At 41.6% G+C, this 21213-nt stretch overlaps 2 protein-coding genes across 4 annotated transcripts; one reads left to right on the top strand and one right to left on the bottom strand.

Annotated features, from left to right (window-relative positions):
- Positions 1 to 2919: 2919 nt before the first annotated feature.
- On the bottom strand, positions 2920 to 13558 carry LOC146363035 (SH2 domain-containing adapter protein E-like). The gene is made up of 6 exons (XM_084920023.1): positions 12561 to 13558; positions 10136 to 10262; positions 7646 to 7882; positions 7031 to 7265; positions 6578 to 6697; positions 2920 to 5969 (listed from the first exon to the last, which is right to left on the bottom strand). The coding sequence occupies exons 1-6, from the start codon at positions 13077 to 13079 to the stop codon at positions 5786 to 5788; spliced, it is 1422 nt and encodes a 473-aa protein (XP_084776149.1). The 5' UTR covers positions 13080 to 13558; the 3' UTR covers positions 2920 to 5785.
- Positions 13559 to 14677: 1119 nt separating this feature from the next.
- Positions 14678 to 21205, top strand: pygo2 (pygopus homolog 2 (Drosophila)). 3 transcript variants are annotated; one of them, XM_084919101.1, is made up of 4 exons: positions 14678 to 14877; positions 15587 to 15650; positions 16264 to 16316; positions 18014 to 21205. In XM_084919101.1, exons 2-4 carry the CDS (start codon positions 15599 to 15601, stop codon positions 19673 to 19675), a joined length of 1767 nt encoding a protein of 588 aa, XP_084775227.1. In that variant the 5' UTR covers positions 14678 to 14877; positions 15587 to 15598; the 3' UTR covers positions 19676 to 21205. The 3 variants fall into 3 exon arrangements, with proteins under 3 accessions (XP_084775227.1, XP_084775228.1, XP_084775226.1); XM_084919102.1 differs by lacking the exon at positions 15587 to 15650; XM_084919100.1 differs by having other exon boundaries at positions 14678 to 15650.
- The last annotated feature ends 8 nt before the right edge of the window (positions 21206 to 21213 follow it).

Raw genomic sequence — 21213 nt, 5'->3', positions numbered from 1 at the left:
GGTCCTTTCTGCAAAGAAGAACAGGATGAGCTACAAAATGACTTCCAACAGGCCACTGGTGTGAATGTCTCTGATCAAACACTCAGAAACAGACTTTGCCTCAGGCCCGATGTCCTCTAGTGGAGCTGATCGGAATTTGCCATTGAATACCAGAATTGGTGCTTCAACCACTGGCACCCTGTACTTTTCACTGGTGAGAGCAGGTTCGCTATGAGCATATGTGACAGACAAGAAAGGGTCTGCCTATAAGATTGTTCAGCATGACCAGTTTGGTGGTGGGTCAGTGATGGTCTGGGGAGTCATATTCATGGAAAGACACACAGACCTGCCATTAGGTATCAGGATGAAACCCTTGGACACACCGTCAGATACTACACTGGTGCAGTGGGTCCTGGGTTCCTCCTGGTGTACAACAATGCCTCATGTGGGAGAGCATGCAGGCAGTTCTTAAAGGATAAAGGAATTGATACCATTAACTGCCCGCCACGTTCACCTAACCCAAATCCACTAGAACAGCTCTGGGACGTTGTGTCTCGGTCCATCCAATTCCACCAGGTTGCACCTCAGACTGTCCAGGAACTTCCCCAGGAAACCATCTGTTCTGTCATTGGTAGCATGCATCATTGTCAGCCATTCATAAAAGCAATAAAATTTCAGCAAAATGTACTAGCCTGCATCATTTTCAATTTGATTTTCCTGGTGTCTTTGAATTCAGGCCTCTGTACGTTGATAATTATCATTTCCATCAAACGACAGGGCATCCTTTCACTCCTAACCCATTATTGAGTCCATGTCACTATAGATATCCAGCATTTTTTCCTACTGTGATTTGTCTTTTTAAAGTTTTTCTTTAATTTTTTGGGCAGTGTACTACTAAAGTGTAAAAGTCTTAGGAGAACAACATGCATCACATAAAAAGTACTTTTCCTAACTCTGCAATTCTGTCTTATACGTATATTGAGAGCAGTCCTGGGTTTGTCCGGTGAATTGTAGGCTTGTAGCTGAGGTTTATCAGCTTTGAATCAGGGTGAGACAGACATGCTGCATGAGTTATGCTTCGGAGCAGTTACTTAATTCTCAGTCAAATGACCTTTTCAACCACACGGGGATGAACAACAGTGCGGAGACATCCTGCAAACAGTGTCTAAGAGCACGCCTGACCTCGTGAGGTGAGCTGATTTAAACTTAAAGACAACAGTCTCTGCGTGGCAGGTGCATCCTGTGTGAGGAGACGAGCATTACAAAGCCAGGCCATGTCACTGGCACAGAGCCTGAAGCATCTGATAAGGACCTGCAGGAACACTTCGGTTACCAACAGAGCAGGTCAAGCGACACCCAGATGTCAAGCCACCCTGTCCATCAGGCAGTGAATCCTGAAGCGATCATGTCAGGCTGTCATGCAAGCCTGAGAGGGGCTCAACGATTGCATGACAGCCCTGATGGCACTGATGTGAGAGCAAACTAAAATTAGTCATTCGAGTATACAGTAGCATAGGTGGCTCCAGGTCTATATCATTTGACGATTCATTCTTTTCCAGGTGTATCTCCCTCCCTCTTGGGTAGAATTTGAGAAGGCCTGCTTTCCTCCGCTTCATGAAATCCATCTTGATAGAAGACCGCAGGGAGACCTTATGGGTGCAGCACAGTGCCAGAAAGAAGTCAGCAAGCAAGTGGATTACATTGATAAAGAGCAGGCTTTGTTAGTGAAAAGGGCATTACCTCAACTTCTGAGGTGCTTTTTGTTTCTTTTAATTGAACTTCAGGAATTTTTTATGCTTTTGCATGACCATAAATAACAATTCTTACTCATAAAAATTCTGAAATAATCTTTAAAAGTGTAATACAAACCACCAACTTGACCACGCACACACAAAGAGCACTTTAGAGTTAAAGCTAAGAAGATCAAGATGGAGACTGATGTGACTAAGTTGAGGTACAAAGTTTGAAAACACTGTACTAAATCTTATAAGAAAGATTAAAAAAATAATATTGCTCACAGGGATCATTTTTCTGCAGATTGACATCTTTTACTTTTGTTTCTTTCAGTATGTTTTGTTGATAAAGCCTCTATTTCTATATTCTTGCATTTATTTCAGAATTTGAAATATCGGTATTTTATTTAATTAAGTAATCTCTGTGTGTTTTTTGCGAACATTAAAAAAAAATTTTGTAGCCAAGCAGGTTAAAAAAAAAAGTGCTACGTCAGTCACCCGACACCGATGAACTGCTTAAACAGGTAACGGCAAACAAATATCCATGACGTGACAGCACGCGTGAGAAGGCTGAAAGTCATCTCCATATTAGGACTAATGAAACCCAACTTGTGGCTCTCATTAATGAGCTTAAGTACAAACTCTTGGCATCACACACAGGCGAACGGTGACAGTGTCCTCCGTGAGAGTCAAGGAGACAACCTCAAATAACACAGACAGGGTGAAGAAGGTAAAGGAGAGGGGCGAATGATACGTAAGAAAAGTAGGGAATGAGAGAGTGATGGTGTCAATTGCTCCTGTTTTTTCCCCCTTCACGTTAAGTGTCCTTGACATGGCTGTAATGATACTACTCTACCTCTTTGTCTGTTTTTAGCACTGCATTTATCTTAGATCTACACACAGCACATGCCGGGTGCTCATTGTAGGCGCATCAGCCATTTGTTCTTAACATGATACTCACCTGAACTCCCCACTGGACTTTTGCCCTTAACCTGGAATATTATTCTGTCTCCTCATTAGCAGCACAGAGTACTAAACCTCCAGGTAAATTATCAAACTGCTGAAACCACAATCAATCTCTCACATTTAAAGATTCATTGTGCTCAAAAATGCCCTCATTCAGTCACTCGGCTCCTCTAGGATGTTGGGACACTTTGATCTCTCTCTGTCTTTCAGCGCACGCATCACTGACACAAATACCCTCACATTCTGCTGTTTATGTTGCTGATTTATTGGGATCAGAGACAGGCTCACAGGGGATATCCAGCATTGAGATTCAAGACCTTTTATTATGATCTGCTCTACAGTGTTCACACAATAGGTTTTCATATATCAAAAGAGACTAATAAAAAAAAAAAAGAATGAAATGTATAGCAGGTGTGTCTCCTCAGATTACTACTGTTTGAAATGTACTCTCATAAAATCTTTGAAGAGACATGTTAATGGCAGACCTCCAAAAATGTATAATAAAGCCAAACGTAACCTTTGGAAGGACTGTATTTTCTTGTCAGCTGACAGCTTAGCAGGAGACTGTGCTGTAGATCAAAGTGGTCCAAAAATGAATTCCAGCATTTAAGAGTAAAGACACGATGCCAAATATTTTAGATTTAGAACGCAAGAAGAAACACACATTAAGACTTCAGTGAATATTATACAGTCACCAGTTTGCACTTCTGCCGTTTAGCACCAGAGGGCATTACACCTGAGGGATAGCAGCATTAGAAACAAGGGAACGTTAAACAGAGACAGACTGGCATTTCTTTCATGCACTTTTACTGCAGGAGCCCTGTAATTAAATGGAATTTTACTTCTTTTATTTAAAATTACTATGTAACTATATTTAACTACAAATACTTAAAAGGTAGGCACACTAAAATGAGGGAGTAACAAGTCAGGTTTTTATAGGAACAAAGATATATAAAAATACTATAAGTAAATTAAAATACTGCGCAAATGATTGTAAGTGTAATTTCATGGTAATTTTACAGAAAAACAAAACAATATTTCCCCCATCTTTTTTGGGAGGTCATATGGAGTGGAATAACCTTGGTGTTTTACATCTTTATCTTTCTTTTTCTTTTCTTTGTTTGCATCTTTTTTGAATATTCCTTATGTTGACGTGTATTGTGGATGTTCCATTATTTAAATGTCCTTTTATTTTACCAATAAAAATGTGATAAAGACTCTTCTTGCTTACAATCTTACAAGAAAACATGAATGGCACAACTTGCAGATATATGTGACCTAATTGTGGAGCCAAGCAGTGGCGGATCTACAAAATTTTACATAGGGGGGCAAAGGAGGGGCGAGAGGTTGAGGCAGGGTGGCACATACCTCTTCTGAAGTAGTGAAAATCCCATATATGTTAATGGAGTCAACAACATATAAACAAAAACACTTTAAAACAATTTATTGTATCACTATCTCTTCTAAGAAAACAAAGACAATTTTAGGTGGGTAATTTTAGACAATTAGTTTTTACAAGTATTTTAAAGACATAAAAGGAGGGCAAGGCTCGACAGCCTGGGGGCAGTTGCCCCACCCCCTGTATATCCGCCCCTGAAGCCAAGTCTAACCTATTTTTTTGTTTGTTTTTTTCACAATCACTGTTCAACAGTAATTTTCAAAAGAAGTGTCTGTGAAGGTTCTCAGTCATCCAGGTCATCGTAGTCAAAGGAGCTTGCAAAGAAAAGCGAAACTCTGGCTGATTGGGACCCACACCCAGTTTCACACCTTGGCTCAGGCGATTAGAGGATCATCAGGGGGTCCTTTTGTCCCTCTGTGGGGGGATACTCCCACTAGGTTTATATCTGGGACTCTCCACCATTTGACCTTAGAACTGAAGAAGCTTCTCGGATGAGAGGTGAAACGTCTTCAAGTAACTTAAAGAAGTCCAGACACTTTTCTTTGCAAGCTCCTTTGACTTTCAAAAGAAGTGTACAGAAAATGGGAGGGTCTTCATTGTGTATAACACCTTAAAATCACGTAAGGGTTAGGTTACAGTATTATTGTTTATTTCCTGTTAAAACCTGACTTGTTTCCCACATATTCTAGTGTACCTAACTTTAAGAATTTTTAGATATGTATAATTACATTGTAACTTCTAATAAAATACATTGAAATTCTGTTCATTTATTGGGCAATTATGCCATCAGTCGTGGGTCATATTAAAAAATTTTATCTAAAGTTTTCTTACCACAAATCACAGTAATATGCAGAACTCCTTTACACGTGCTCCCACAAAAGTCTCATTAAGCTGGGCCCAGACATTAAAATTCAGCTTCAGCTCTAACTATTGTAAAGCTTTCATGTCTTCAAGCACATTGCACCAGGGTGACTCACCAACTCTTCACAGTGCAGATAATACAGCAGAAACAACACCCTCATTCACAGTAACACAGTGGAAATCTTCGAGGCACCGTGGTTACAGATAACCAACAAGCATACAATCATAAATTAGAAATGCATTAAGATGATACACATAAAATAGATGGGCTTTGTTCATATGTTTGTAAGTGGAATTAAATGCTTATGTGCATGGGTTTTTGTGTGTGGAGAATTCTTTTTGTTGGGAATTTGGTACAATGTCCCAGCAGCTCCACTAGAGGGCGAAAGAGAGCCAACTGAAATGTTAGGTCTCCATCGCAAAAGTACTTTCTGCTTCATAGACAGTGTCACATTGTAGCTTTTGGCATAAACATAGTGAGTGATTAAAACATCTTGTGTGTTTACAAACTTCAAGTGACTTTTTATCAGTAAAAGTGCCCCATCGTCCCTGCTGAGCTTGCTTGCATGCAAAACACCAGCATGGATATTTTGCATGAGCTGCACATCAAAGTGAAATAAAGGAAGCAGCCAATTGTACATTTTAGATATGAGACAGTCGCAGTCAATTTGGTGATGAAATAAAGATAATAAAAAAAGACCACATAAGTCAGGGTGAGTTTGCTGTATGGGCGATAGTTCCCTGAAATCAGAGCTGATGTTTTGATTGCTTTTTGGAACCATTTCTTTTCCCTTACTAACATCCAGGGTGTGTTTGTTTTGCATAGTCAAGCTAAGTTATGATTGAGTCAGTGGATGCGAGGCACTGGGTGCAGCAGGGTCATGTGCTCTGCTCCGTTGAAAGGCAGACGCTGAGTGGAGTAGTGGTGCACCACCTCTGGGATGCTGGGGAACACACAGCTGCTCTGATCCAGGGTGTAGCCATTTTCTTTCGTTTGGGCAACAATTATATGAACGCATCCCTGACTGGTCCTGACTCACATAAACACACACACGCGCACACACACACACAGGAGAGAAAAAGAAAAACAAGATTTGACTGCGCTGCTGAACATCCAAAACTGATAACAGATGGACAAAACCAGCAGTAGTCTGTCTCTCTTCCCTGTTCAGCTTTGCACTTTAAGTGGGAATCTTAGTTTCAAATTAGTTACTGAAATATAAAATATGAATAAAAATATGTGTATCCTGTATATGAAGTGTAACTTGGATATATTTACTTATAAATCAACTTCATCTGCTGATCATCTGCCTCCATTGCACCCTATCCCTATGCTCTTTTGTCAACCTTCTCTATGTCCTCCTTCACTACATCCATGAATCTTCTGATGTGCTTCTCTTTTCCTCCTCCCTGGTAGCTCTATATTCAACATGAAGCCATACTGCTCACATATAAAGATATAATTTTAAGCAAAAACGTAGAACAGTCTTAACAAGCTTAATTAAAGTATATACTTCAAGCTCTTTAGCATAGGATCTTACTTATTTTAATCTTGTGATACATCAATAATTCATGTGAATTAAATAAGCAACATTTCAGCTCTCCACACAGTGTCAATGCACTTTCAGACTGCACTCACTTGAGGGCGATGGAGTACTTGCTGTTGTCCGACTCGCTGTTCCGGACCAGGAAGCTGGCCTCTTTGCAGGAGTGCAGCTGAAACTCCGCCTCCTGCCGAGTCACGCAGCCATGGTACCAGCTGAGACAGAGGGTGGGAGCGAGGGAGATGTCATTTCATCTGCAACTGATTATGTGTAGGTCCTCATTTTATGCAGCTCCTTGGAAATGAGCATTACTCTTACATAACACAAAAATTTATTAGTGCTCTGGAGTGAGATTTATAGCCAGAATAAGAAACAGATGCACACTGTGACCATGAAATTCCTGGAGAAACTGTTTTATGTGTCTATGAGGAACATTCCCCACTGTGAGGTACAACTCTGATTCTGCCTCACTTCATTTGTCAAGATTCACATTAATAAAATGAAACATTTACTATCCTGGTGCAACGAGTACATAAGAACCTCCTCACCTCTGTTTTTCCAGTGGCAGGGAGGGGTCCACGGAGCAGGCCTCAGTTTCAGAGCTGCTGCTGGAGGTAGAAGATGGCAGCAGGGCTGGCAGAGAGGATCTCAGAATCTTTTGGGTCCAGCTTTTCTGCCTCCGATGCTGATGCTGATGCTGGGCTGGTGGATGTTGGGGCTGTCTAGTAAGTGTAGGGTGAGGCGTCTCATCTTTGGCGGGGCGATCAGAGCTGTCAAACTGTGCTAGGGGAAGACGAGCACCACGAGAAGATAAGAATTTATGTAAAGAAACAGCTGACTGCAGTTTGAACTGGGTGCAGAAGCCTCCCGTCAATATAAAATAATAACACAGACTTTGATGCTGCTACATGATGCTTTTCAGTATGCAGTTGGTCTATGCAGTAATAAAATATAAATGTGAGGCTAGTGCTGGCTGGTTCACATTTATCTAGCTGGGTTGTAGAAACACTGTTTCTATAAAGAAACTGGTTGAAAAGTGGAGCAAAGTCGACTCAGGAGTGCACAGATGCAGAAATGTATGTTATTTTTTTGGGGGGGGTTCTTGCTGTTGGCTTTCATTGCATGGCTGTAGTATGAGAAGACATGAATAAATTCTACTGTACCTGATAGGGTTTTAACAATATGCTCCTTCTTCCACTCCCAGGGTAGCTCGTACTCAGTGGAGGGACGAGTGTCCAGCTCTGGCTGCGTGATTGCCATCTTCTCGCTGTCGCCACCTCCCTCGTACGGGATGTCATAGATCTGTACGGGGGCAGGATGAGCTTCATCTGCTGTTGCCTCACTCCCCTCCATCACCGCACACACCTTTAGCAGGTCTTTAGATCCTCGACGTCTGATCTCTAGAAAGCAAGAGATTAAAATATGATCAGACATAAGCACCTGAACCTGGAGAGGAAGGCTGCAGTGATGCATCACCTCCAGTAGCTGAATAAGGCAGATGGCATCAGTGAATGGCAACAGCTGTGGGCTGGAGACTGAAAAAACACTCGGAGCAGTTAGCATCAAATCTCTGGACCAAAAACTACAATAAAAGCAGTCACTGCTGCCATAGCTAGTGACCATGAAGTCCACAAAAACTCATCAAGAAGGGCATAGATATTCATTCTTAATCATTTGTCATTACAACTACTAATCTGTAAATATCCTTAACCCATAAACCAATGCTAACAAGTTGCATTTGAATAGATTTTGGTCCATAACATGACTTATGATATGTTCCAGTGATTTGAATGGATTATTCAGTTTTTTTCCCCAAGTTCCTCTTTTTAATGAGTGCTTCTAATAATGATGTAACACACGTCAATGTAGTTCTGAATCTTCATTAAGGTAACCATAACTGTCACTATTCGATAATGAACCCTTATAAACATCATTTTAACAGCCATTTTATTTGCTAGTCTAATTCCAGCAGTGCATTTCTCAGCAGCTGTTGGGTGCTTACATGTGCTAACTGGATACATTAGGAATAAAAGTGCAATTTTTGCACTACTGCTGTATATCAGAGCATCATTATTAGAACCCAATCAATTTATTTGGTGGTTTGTTGTTTTAAAAGTCTGATTTACTGGCAGATATTTTTATTCTCCAGATAAATAAGATGAGCAGATTTCTGCAACAGTTATCATGTTTCATTATTTATTATTCCTTATTGAGATAATATGAAAATATAGTTCAATAGTAATCTGGTTTTATTGTCAGGAAAACTGTATTAGCTGGTTGATGTTTGTGGCGTTAGTTTCTACAGTTTAAGATGCTTCTCAGTGTTCGGTTGTAATCATAGGGAACAGAAAACTATAATAAGGCTTTACTCACAAAACTTTAACACATCTAATCCCTTAAAACACAGAGACATGCACTGGATAGCTGCACTTTAATGTATTGTGTATATCTATTTATTGTGTGTGTGTGTGTGTTTTAAGCAGAGAACTACCACACAGAGATTTGTTATGTGCAATAAAGAATAATTAAATCTTTGAATCGTGATGTCTTCTTATTTTGTTATGTCAGTGTTAACAAGTGAAAATCTGAAGTAATTTCAATTCAGTTTTATTCATATGTGCCAATTCACAACAACAAACATGTTAAGGCAGCTTAAGCCATTTTCAAAAGAGTAGAAAAAGGTTATTTTTGCAAAGAGTCCTGCTGCGTTTTAGAGCAAGGTTGAAAGTTATTACACTTTCATAAAATAAAACAGCAACCTTCAGGGGAAAAAACAGAAGCCGTTACATTTCACGTTAAAGAGGGCAATGCATTTAATGACTGAGACAAGTGTTTACCACTATTAATTTAGCCGGCTACATAAATCAGGGGCCATGAGAGAAGGGTGTTTATCTTTGCCAGACCATTTTTGCTAATCATGCTCAAATTGAGTTTAAAGCAACATCACGACTAGATGTAAAATAATTGTAAAATGGTCATTAATATAATATTATTTATTCTATCTATGTAATATATTTTGTTCTAGTCACTGAGATCAGCTGCCAACTAAAGATTAATAAAGATGCTATATACTGAGTCACAGTATTGTGCACTGCTTACTTCCTCAGTATGATTTGAGACTCTTAAACTGATTCATTCACATCATCACATCCTCAGTAGACTTCTCTGATGAGGTGTGGAAGTCGCACAGCCACTCACCAGACTAGAAGCCACTACAGCAATAAAACATTTTCTCATTCACAGCGGGCTATTGTGAGTAACTCTTTCAGTTTAAACAATGGACTGATGGAAGGAAAGGTCAGGGGAGCATGTGATTGGACGACTGGTCACCAGTCCTCCTTGACGCTGGGAAGTTTTGATTAATGGTCCGACAGCTCCATATGGGGGTTTAAACAAAACTGTGTCATAAATGCAGGGGGAGCGCACTGAGGGCAAACTTCCTTTTTAATGAATAGTACCAGGAAACAGAGGCAGGAAAGAGGAAGCAGGAACAGGAAACTACACCCATTGTCCAGATGAGGTACAGAGAGAGCGCTACGGGAGTGAGTTCATGTTCTCACTGCGCTGCCTGGAGAGACTCAAAATGGGAATGCTGTCAGTCACAGGAGGACCCTGTGGTAGTAAAGACCAGAGCATCCTGTTCAAAGTCTTACCGGTTATCATTTGCTGTGCATCGTACGGCTCCATGTAGCCATCGTTCTCACCAACCCTCTCTGCCTCCCTTTGCTCTCTGGTTTTCTGAGCATCAAAAGGATCTGCATAGTCCTCAAGGATAATGATCTGGTTAAAAACACAGTGAAATCAATCTTTTTTTCATGTGCAATTAGATTCATTAAACACAAAATAAGGTTTTCAGAATAAAGTTTGAGAAGGGTCAAGGAAAAACTGTAGGAAAGCCCAAGCAGTAATCTTATATAGACAAAGAAAATGCAGATGTTGTCAGCTGATGATCACAATTAGAACATTTAAGGGATGCTGGTCTATTTATAATAATCAATGATCAAGAAAGTTGGACAGGCTGAATGAACAGGACACACCAACCTGAGTCAGAGGTAACAACATAATAAATTGTCTTATAGCAGGTGCTAAATATAATGTCATCCATCATCTCTAGCATGAAATACAGCTCAAACTAACAATGCTTTCATTAAAAGTTGGCCTTGAAGCCATTTTCATACTTTTTTTTGTCTATAAAATGTCAAAAATAGTGAAAAATAACCTTTACACTGTATCCTGTCAGAGCCTCTTTTTTTCTTTTCTTTCATTTTATAGTACTCCTTTTTTAATAAGAACAGATGTCAGCATAAAATATTTAATACAAAGAAAAAAGTTACAGCAGATCCTAAAATTTGAAGATAAGCAGAAAAAACTGAGCATTTTCCAGATGTTTTTTCTTGTGCTAAATATAGTCTCAGCTTCCCTGAAGACACTGGGAACGAGGTATTAAATTAACTGCAGTAAACAACGAGACAGGCTTCAGTTAGAAGAATATTTAATGCCTCGTTTTACACATTTACTGAAGTCTATTGTCTCTGCACATTTACTTAACCTCAATTATTCTGCTGCATCAATCACACGCGAGTGTCCTGTCACCTTATCAGTGACACAGAATTTCTTGTTTATTTTACAAGCCATGAGAGACAATGGCAGGCTGTAAAAACTGCCTCCCTAAAATCACTTCCAGCTGCCTTTGGAGTTTGAATAAAGGTGAAAAAACTCAGCCTGCCGAGTGTAAATGAGCAAACCGACAGCTGTTAAGGGGTTTAGATCAGAAGGATTCAGCAGGACAAAGTAGTGCAGATGACAGCACAAGTATACAGACATATGAAGCCTTGATCAAGTTTTATACTCTTCCTCCCTGTGAAAAAAAGGCATCATTTTTTTCATTAAATGGGAAAACAAAAGTTTAGATGTGCAAGACTAGAACTACAAGAACTTGACTGATCAAACCCAGCAGCAACTGCAAATGTCATTTTTTTTCTTATCATCTTTTCCCTCACTTTTCTGTGATTCTGTGGGTTTTTTTTAAACTGAGCTGGAGGGCACTTGGGTTAGCGCCTGAGTGTCAAGTAACCTCTGCTTTTTATAACATGATAGCCATTACTAGAGGGAGGGGATGAATGTAGTAAAAGAGAGGGATGAGATAGAGGGAGGAGCTGAATAAAAGACATCACTGAGCCATATCGCATGCACAAGAGGGAGGTGAAGGCCTCACGTCTGACCACAGCTTTGTTTTCAAGGTGGGGAAGATGGGCGTATGGGCGAGGGGTGGAGAGGAAGAGAAAGAGAGAGAGGCGGAAAGAGAGGAGGAGGAGGAGAGGACACAATGGGAAGCAGAGACAAAGGGGGATGGGAGAAAACAAAACAATAATATCAATTTTCAGAGCTTGGACTGGATCCTGCCGACTTTGTTGCCAACAGATTTGATGACTTTCAGTGTAGAGTTTGCTTACGAGGTGCAAACAGATGGTTTTGATCCACTGCTGCTACATCTGTGTCAGTTAAAGTTATTCCACAACTGCTTGAAAAGTTTGTATAACTCAGAATATAATAAGATTTTATTATACTAGTATAATTAGGCTGAATAAAGTACAGAAACAAACAAACACCGCAAGCAGATGTTATGTTATTTTTTTTTAGATTATTGTGGATCACTGGTGTAATGTATCAGTTAAGTTGGAACTAATTCTTATAATTTATTGTTTAATATAATAAAAATAAATGTTCTTAAGGCCCATTAGAGGTCTGTGTGCAATCTTAATCTGAAAAGCAACGAAATGAATTAATGAAATAATGAAATACTATACTCTGGATGCAATTATTAAGTATTTAATAGCTTTTAGTGGCCTATTTAATTTTCCATCTAAATGAACCAACAGCTGCAGCACCCAGAAATTATAATCGGGGGCTCTTTTAATTAGCTAGTCTTCACTCTTTTCCAATTATTTTCAAACTACACAACAACACGATTTAAATCAGGTGGGTTTTTTTAAAGATCCATATCCCACAAGCAGTATTTATCTGATAGGGCAGCTTACAGGGAGGGTTAAACCTTTTAAATCTGAAAGGGGAACTTACGGTTTCTGTTTTGCACTGGGCTGCTTTCTCCGCCTCAGGTGCCACTGCGCTGGTGATGGTACCGCTGTTGAAGCTGGGACTCTTGTCCTGCTTGTCCACTCTGATCAGCCGACTGATGTATGCGTTGGCAGACGGAGAGCTCTTAATGGATCTGGGCTGCTCATCAAACACCGGCTCAGCTTTGGAGTTCTTGCGACTTTTCCCAGACAGGAGGTTGTCCCACACTTTCCCATCTTTCGGAGAGCTCACGCCGTTTCTACTCAACTCTATAGCCGAGTTCTTTCGGTTTCTTCCGGACAGGAGAGACCCGACTCCTCCACCTACTCCTCCTCCTCCGCCTGTGCTATCCGCGGAGGAGTTTTTGCGATGGCCCGTTTTGGAGGCCGGCGCTTTGGTACCGATGCTCGCCACCAGACCTGCTTTATTGGCTCTCGGCTGCGTGCCTGATTCGGAGACTGAGCGGATCCTGTCGGTACCATTCTTCAGGTTCATGGGGAACTCTTTGAACCACTTTGCCATTGTAACTCGGATGGAAACCTCCAAACCTCTCTGCCTGTTCCGGCACTTTGTATCTCCATACACCAGGGCCCGAGAGACGCACCTTTAGAAATCACAGCCTTTCTAACAAAAGACTTCCGCTGCTTTATTCTAGGATACAGCCTGTGTCGACTGGATCACCTCACCTCAGTTTAAAGCATGTCATAAAAGCGTGTAAGCGAATAGATCTCTTCTTAAATCTTCAATTTCGAATAAAACAAAGTTTCTCATGCCTGTTTGGCAGGCAGTAACAAATACCTCAACTTTATCCCATCTGTGATCTCTTAAAACTGTTCCCTTTTCTACTCTGAGGAAAAGTTTATTCCCTTTGAATGAAGAGATGTCTCTGGAGAGGGATGATCCGAAAGAATGTCAGGGTTTTCTTGATTCTGATTTGTGGTCCCATTCCCAGGGTGGCTTTTCTGAGTTTAAAAACTGTCCACTGTTTCACTGACCCTCCTGGATGTGCCTGGAGTATGGAAAGGAGGGGGTATCTGAGGTCTAGAAGGGGGAGCCAGGACGTGGTAGGCGGTGATAAGCCTTTAATTGTAGACAGCGTGGAAGAATATCCATTTTAGGAATTTAGAGAGTCATGTGTCCAGGTAGCCGAACAAGGAGAGTGACACTTTAATTATTCCTTATAGGTCTTATTTTAAAGGCCTCTATTTTAATATGGAAATGAAGCAACAGAAGCATAAATGCTTCATAAAATTGTGTTTTTATTATAGATTCTGCATTTCACAGTGCAGAGTGACACTTCCATTTATACATTTTCTTTTCATGACGAATTTTCATAAAACTGACAGATGCAGTTGAATATTATATTTAGGTCATTATTAACATTTAATCTTAATATAAAAAAAGAATTATATACATAAACAAGAACTGAATTCAACCATGTGATTTTTGAACTGTTTTTCTTTATTATTTACACAAAGTAAACACCACAGGGTTAATTCCTCATCCCAAGTACTCCACAAAACGATCCCTCTGACAGATATATATTTTTTATTTTAAATATTTGAGCTGGCCCTTGCTTCTTCTTCTTTTTAAACCTAGTTAAAGTTACAGTTATTGTGCAGATGTGACCTCAGGTAAATCGTAAAATATTATTCGTATAACGTCTGTGGCAAATAAACTGGATTTGTGTTGGTTTTCTATGCGGTTCCCCACTCAGTAGGTCATGTACAGAACTGTATAATGGTTTTTGTGTTCAAAGTATCCGTATTTTTTATACAATATTGGTGAATGATCATCAATATGCCACTTAATAACGTGCTTAATTAACAACTTCTACTTAAGATGTGCATCACTACTTTAACTGTACAGGGTATCGTTGAAAAATGGTCTGTTCTGGGCCGCTTCACCTACGTCAATCAAAGGTGTGTACATATTCTATAGATTCAAATAATAAGGATATCGAGGATAATAGTGATAATTGTTCTGATACAACATCTTAAACTCTCATATATTATGCAATACAAGTGGTCTTTTAAGATAAATTCTTATACGTACGCTTTATAGTTTTACGGATACCTTTCGACACCCCCGTATTGGTTTTGAGATAGAACCTTCCACGGTGCGCGATACTCTCGCTTTATCCCTCTTTGTCCGGTTGCGATAGAAGGCCATGATAATTATGGCAAAATTTGCGTTTTTGAATGAATTATAGTTGAATGGTGAAACCGACAAGCATACACCGTGTGACGACTGGTTTGCTGGCAATGACACACCAGAGATTTTCAATTTAAAGGACAGCAGAGCGAGCAACGGAGAAAGGGTACAGTTTGCTTCCAAGACAGTCTGCAAGATGGCTATTAGTAGCATGCTAACGTTAGCTAGTAAGCTAATGTTAGCAAAGTAAACAACAGCTTTTTTTTTTTTCAAAAACATAACAGATTTCTTTAAGTCATAAATGCTTTGATGAGTGAAATTGAGTTCATATGTTCACACTTGGATGTAGAAAGCTGAACCACGCTCTCGGATTTTTTGTCGCTACTAGCTAGCCACACTGAGTAACGTGGCTAGCTAGTTAGCCAAGGTAGTAACTAGCTTGCGTTAGCTAGCTGGTCATAGCTACACATCTGTAAGTGATCATTGAGAGAGAGGGAGGGGGTTGCTCTGTAACTTGCTGCTTGTACTGGCAGGCAGAGCCAGGTATCAAGCAACCAGTTTCACTCAGCTAGTAGAAACTGGCTTGCAAAAAAACGTGAACGTGCTCAGTCTTAAGTGACGGTGATTTGGTGACCAAAAACCCGGCGTGACAGACACCGTGGCCAAAGATTTGCAGCTGGAAAGGAGTTTGCAGACCTGGGCCAGCTTATCTAGTTACCACTAAGTGCCAGTTTATGTTGTGATGATATTAATGGTAGCGTTACTGACATGACCTGAAGGCAGAATCCACCTAGTCGCCCTATAGCTTTCAAGACGTCGTCATTTTTAACTTTTTTTTCTTGCATATGAACGGTGATTTGCCACTTCACCGACAGTCATATTAGCCAATGGCTGCCGACTCGGGGAGACTACAGGCGGGACAAGGAAAACGAAGCAGAGGTAGGAATTAATTTCACCCATCTCCAAATCAGATCGGAATCATCCATTACTGCGCTGCAATGGGCTGCACTGGTGCTGTTAGCAAATCCCTTCTCGCCTCCCCCATATGTAAACTTCACGACTGTCTCCGGTGGTGGCTGTTTCTCACAGAGTGGATCTGTGAACGGGGTTCATGTCTATCTTGCTATCAATGTACCTTCAATTCCGTTTCCTCGTTCTCATGTCTTCGTCTTTTCCTGTCTCCCTCATTGACCTTACCTCTTCTGCCTCTGTTTGCGGCCTCTCTCCCTCTTGCCTGGGTCATTTGGTCTGCCTGGGTCATTTGCGATTCAAGGCTTCATAACCTTGGTGATGATAACGCCTGGATGTTTAGCATCTTGTCCTCATGCCAGTCTATGTCCCATCATTGAATCCATCTCAACTGTTGGACTTGACAAAGAGGCCCTAGGTCTAAAGCTGCGCCAATCTGTCACTAAGGGGTATTGGCCAATCCAAATGTGATGCTGCTACAGTATGGTGGTGAACCAAAAGCATGAGACATGGATGCTGTGTTTGTTGTAACTTATGGTGTTTCCATCTTTCCACCCCTCCCTTTCATGTTTTTCTTTTTCAGCTTCACAGATGAAGAGCCCGGAGAAGAAAAAGGCGAGGAAATCCACGGCTCAGGTAAAAACTGTTAAAAGTTGATTCTGTTCATCTGGACGTAACGTTTTGAGTGGGAGAAACGTTTTGTCACTCATTCAAGTGACAGGTTTCCCCAACCTAAACAGTTATTGGCGATCTACAGTGCTGTGAAAATTTGTTTCCTGTGTTCCTGATTTCATCTTTTTTTTCTTCTTTTTTTTTTTTTTGCATATTTGCCTTATGCAAAATTTTTAAGATAATTAAACAAATTTTAATATTTGACAGATATAACCCAACTAAATTTAAAATGCTGTTTTTAAGAGATGATTTCTTTTCTTAGGAGAACAAAGCTAGCCAAAGTCTGCTAGAATTGTATTAAAAAACAAACAAAGAAACAAAAACTAATTCTAAGTCATTATTTAAATGTCATTAACCGCATATTTTGGAAAGTAGAGTTCAGTTTCTCTAGCAACACCCAGCCCTGATTACTGCCAAACCTGTTGAATCAAGAAATCACTCAAATAGAGTGCCTGATTCTAAAATCAAGTAGGCCAAAAAAAAAGTCCATGATCTAAAGAAATAGCTGAGAAACAAAGTCTGTGACATCTATCAGCCTGTTCCAGTGAAACACGGTGACAGCCATTATCCACTAATGGAGAAAACTTTGAACGAGGGGACCCTTCCCAGAAGTGAGCAGCCTACCAAAATTACTTCAAGAACACATCGATGACTCATCCAGGACCTCAGTCACAAAAGAACCCAGAACACCATCTAAAGAACTACAGGTCTCACTTGTCTTAGTTAAGATCAGAGTTCACGATTCAACAATAAGAAAGACACTGGGCAAAACAGTACCCATGGGAAAGGAGAAAACCACTGCAGACCACAAAGGCTCGTCTCACATTTACCGAAAAACATCACCAAAGACTTTTGTGAAGGTATTCTGTGGTCTGATGAAAGGAACTGTTTTGGAAGGTTTGAGTCCTGTTACATCTGATGTAAAACTAACACAGCATTTCATTTAAAAAAAAAAACATTGTACCAGCAGGAAAACATGGTGGTAGTAGTGTGACGATCTGGGGTTGCTTTGCTGCTTGAGGACCTGGAGAAGCTGGCATAATTTAGGGAACCACAAAATACGAATGCCCTGAAACTCAAGCTCACTTTGGTTACGCAGCAGGGAAATGACCCAAAACACAGCAGCAAGTCCACCTCTTGCTGTTTTGCATGGTCAAAAACAGGTTTTGCAGTGGCCTAGTCAAAGTCTGTACTTGAATCTGAGTTATTTTAGCATGACCTTAAACAGGTTGTTTATGCTCAAAAACCTTGCCTTGTGTGTTACTGAATTAAAACAATTCTGCAAATAAGAGTGGGCCAAAATTCCTTCACATGTGATGTGAAAAACTCAATACCAGTTATCGCAAACACTTAATGGTGATAACTAAAAAAAACAAAATGCTCTTTTGTTTTATTTGTTTTTTTATTTACATGAGTTATCTTTGTATAATATTAAAACTTGTATGATTTAAAACATTTAAATGTGAAAAATATGCAAAAAATAAATCTGGAAGGGAACAAATACTTTTTCACAAAACTATATTTACATTGCTACAATAAAGAGAATGTTCTCAGTAAACAGGTTGACCTAAACATTTATTAGACTGAGAATTTAAATAACTGGTCTCATATAAGCAGCAAAAAAAGAAAGAATGCATTGTGTATTTTGTTCTCTGTTTTAGGCTGCGGGTTTCTCCCACCTCACTGAGTTTGCACCCCCTCCTACCCCCATGGTGGACCATCTGGTCGCCTCCAACCCGTTTGACGATGACTTTGCATCCCCATCCAGACCTGGTGGGGCAGGTGGACCAGGTGGTGCTCCATTTCTTCCCAGCCCAGGTGCCGGCGGAGGAGGTGGGTATGGAGGTGGAAGCAGAATGACTGGAGGTATGAACTTCATGGGAGGACCAGGAGGACCGGGTGGTGGCCAGCCTGGACGGAGGCCCCCATTCGGCCCTCCATCTAATGCTGGACCCCACAACCAGCTAGGTTTTGGAGGAATGCCTGGCTTTGGAGGTGGTGGGGGTGGAGGCGGTGGAGGTGGAGGAGGAGCGGGTGGCTTCCCTCCTGGTGGCCCCTCTCAGTTCAATATGCCACCCAGCTTTAGTCCACCCATGCATCCAGGGCCAGGATTCAATCCCATGTTGTCCCCAGGAGGTATGGGAGGACCTGGAGGAGGGGGGCCACCACACCCGCGATTTGGGATGCCTCCACAGCAGCACGGACAGGGTGGGCACCCATTTAACAGCCCTCCGTTACCTGGTGGTGGAGGCCCAAGGGGGCCCTTGCCTCCCATGGGAGGAGGCATGGGTCCAGGGATGAACATGATGGGAGGCATGAGTGGTGGCCCGGGTGGCAATATGGTGGGAGGCTTGCCAGGAATGCCCCCTCAAGGACAGTTCCCGCCTTCACAGGATGGCCCTTACCCTGGCCCCAGCCCACCGGGGCCAGGCAATGAGGATGGAAAGAGCTTCGGTGGAGGTGGTGCACCACCTGGGCCTCAGCAGCAGCAGCAACAACAACAGCAACAACAGCAGCAGCTTAACATGAATCCAAATGGCCCTCCTCCTAATAATACAACACCTGGGCCGCCTCCAAATTCTGGCCCACCTCAGCCTGGGGGTGGCTTCCCTGGCCACTCTGATGTCCAGCAGCCCAATGCCAGTACGCCTGTTCAGCCTCCGTCAGCACCACCACAGCCTAACCCCAACTCTTCTCCCACTGGTCCCTTGAATGGATCAGGTCAGCCCCAGCATCCAACACCAAGTCAGCTACAGCCCCCTAGCAATACAAACACCCCTAACTCTAACAACTCTACCCAGCAGCAACAGTCAACCCCACCTAACTCTGCACCAGGCTCCACCCCTTACAACCAACAGAACAGCACTACTGGTACTGGGGGTCCCATGTCAAATACAGGCACCAATTCAGGTCAGAACAACATGACCAACAACAATGGCGGTAACACTCCCGGCAGCAACCCAAATCCCCCCTCTAATTCTACGTCAACTCCAAACACCCAGTCTCCCTTGCCTTCTGGCCCTGCTGCCCCCTCAACTGGGCCCGGCTCTGGCCCTGGAAAACTCGGCAGCTCTGGGATGATTTTCCCTTGCGGTCATTGCATGGCAGAAGTGCACGACGACCAAGACGCCATCCTTTGCGAGGCGTCGTGCCAGCGCTGGTTCCACCGCGACTGCACGGGCCTGACGGAACCAGCATATGGGCTGCTGACTCGAGAGAGCGCTGCTGTTTGGGCTTGTGACTTCTGCATCAAGACCAAGGACATCCAGGCAGTGTTTGTGCGCCAAGGATTAGGCCAGCTGGTGGCGGCCAATGAGAGCTGAGGAGTAGAAAAGAGAGAGCAGCATTGATTTGGGGCGCCTACAGACAAATAGAGAGACTGATCTAACCGAATGACCTGTGTGTGTCTTGTCAGCTACTTGCCCAGCTTTCTCTTGACTAGCCCTTTACTTGTTCACTACACAGAGAAACGCGCTCATCGACTTTCATGCTTATATATAGCACTTTGAGTGACTCTCGGCAAATTATTTTTTTCTCCTCTGCCCCACGTCCCCACCCCCTTCCTTCTTACAGGAGTCAAAACATGATGAATGTTAAAACTACACAGTCCTTCAGATCTCTAGCCTGCCAACCAGCAAAGCACTGACACCAACACACTACCTCACACAGTTTGTGACTGACTGGCACGGAAGCTCCCACTCTGACTGTGATTTACTCGATACACTCATGTGTCATATTGGTGATGACTTAAACAGACACACTTTAGGTGGGGAAGGCGAAGTTAAAATATTCCCACAACTGTGTACGGTGAGGCTCAATGAATAGAGGATACGTTATTTGACTCGCATCTTACTAAAACGCTTGAGTCTAGTACTGCCCTATCACGTTAGCCTTTTTTTTCTTCTTTTGTTTTACTGCAAGAAAGTGAATGAAAAAGGAGAAAAACATCACTATATTGCAGTGTAAAAACCTCAGCATCATGTGTATTGTGAAATCTTAAGTGTCAGCTGGGGTACGAATTTTTTTTAACAGTTCCTGCACATCCATCCACACACACACACACACACACACACTCTTTGGCTCTTACTTCTTGTATCATTTTATACCCAGTGCTGAATAATCCAAAGGAGACTCGGACTGAGATTTCATCCGCACTTCACAGAGGATCATGCTGTCGAAATAGTTGTAAATATTAGGACAAAACATTTGTCTGGATCTTCCATCAGCTGTGAACATGTCGCAGACTCTGCCAATGATCAAAATAATGAGTTGAAGTCATGCGTCTCGGTGATATGACGTTTTGTTTTTATACAGTGCGTTTGAGTCGGCTGTTTTCTTTTTATCTCTGCAGTACATCATAAATTGTGAAATCAGTGCTTTTGGGTGGTGTTGGCATAGCAAGTAGTGACATCATGTCATATCAGATGTGCATAGTCCTTTTTCAAAAAAAAAAATGAAAAAAAAAATCAAGATGGGCGAGGGGGGTGCATGTGAGCCAATGCAGTAAGTGTCTGATTTGTTGATGTTTATATTCTGGTTTCTGAGCTGCAGGAGACCTTAAAGTAGACCAAATAACAAAAGAACGAAGAAAAAAAATACCCATTTTTCACTTTTCTGGAGCAGTATAAGATGTTTCTCTTTCTTCTCGCTTTCCTTAATTTTCTTTAATCAATGTCCAAGTTGCCTTTCTTTTCTTGCTCTCAGCTGTTCCCTTTTATTTTGTACTGGTATTCGTGCTGTGCTCTTGTTCTGCTCTGGTGCCTCCTGGTGGAACCTGGAGGAACCAGAGAGTCCTACACCCGGTGGGGAACAGAAAGGTACTGAACTCTTGAAGTAAAGACAGATTTTTTGTACTTGTCCA

This window comes from Perissodus microlepis, chromosome 22 (assembly GCF_051167445.1).
Source record: "Perissodus microlepis isolate ML-2025 ecotype Zambia chromosome 22, ASM5116744v1, whole genome shotgun sequence".
NCBI classification, from domain to species: Eukaryota; Metazoa; Chordata; class Actinopteri; order Cichliformes; family Cichlidae; genus Perissodus; species Perissodus microlepis.
This window is presented reverse-complemented; position numbering and strand designations above follow the sequence as displayed.

Coding starts and splice junctions, on each gene's coding strand:
- LOC146363035 (XM_084920023.1), bottom strand. CDS start 13,079: ATGGCAAAGTGGTTCAAAGAGTTCCCCATGAACCTGAAGAATGGTACC. Junction 10,263..12,560: donor CCCAGTGCAAAACAGAAACC/GTAAGTTCCCCT, acceptor GTTTTTAACCAG/ATCATTATCCTTGAGGACTA. Junction 6,698..7,030: donor CTGCCACTGGAAAAACAGAG/GTGAGGAGGTTC, acceptor CCTCTGTCTCAG/CTGGTACCATGGCTGCGTGA.
- pygo2 (XM_084919101.1), top strand. CDS start 15,599: ATGGCTGCCGACTCGGGGAGACTACAGGCGGGACAAGGAAAACGAAGC. Junction 15,651..16,263: donor ACAAGGAAAACGAAGCAGAG/GTAGGAATTAAT, acceptor TTTCTTTTTCAG/CTTCACAGATGAAGAGCCCG. Junction 16,317..18,013: donor CGAGGAAATCCACGGCTCAG/GTAAAAACTGTT, acceptor TCTCTGTTTTAG/GCTGCGGGTTTCTCCCACCT.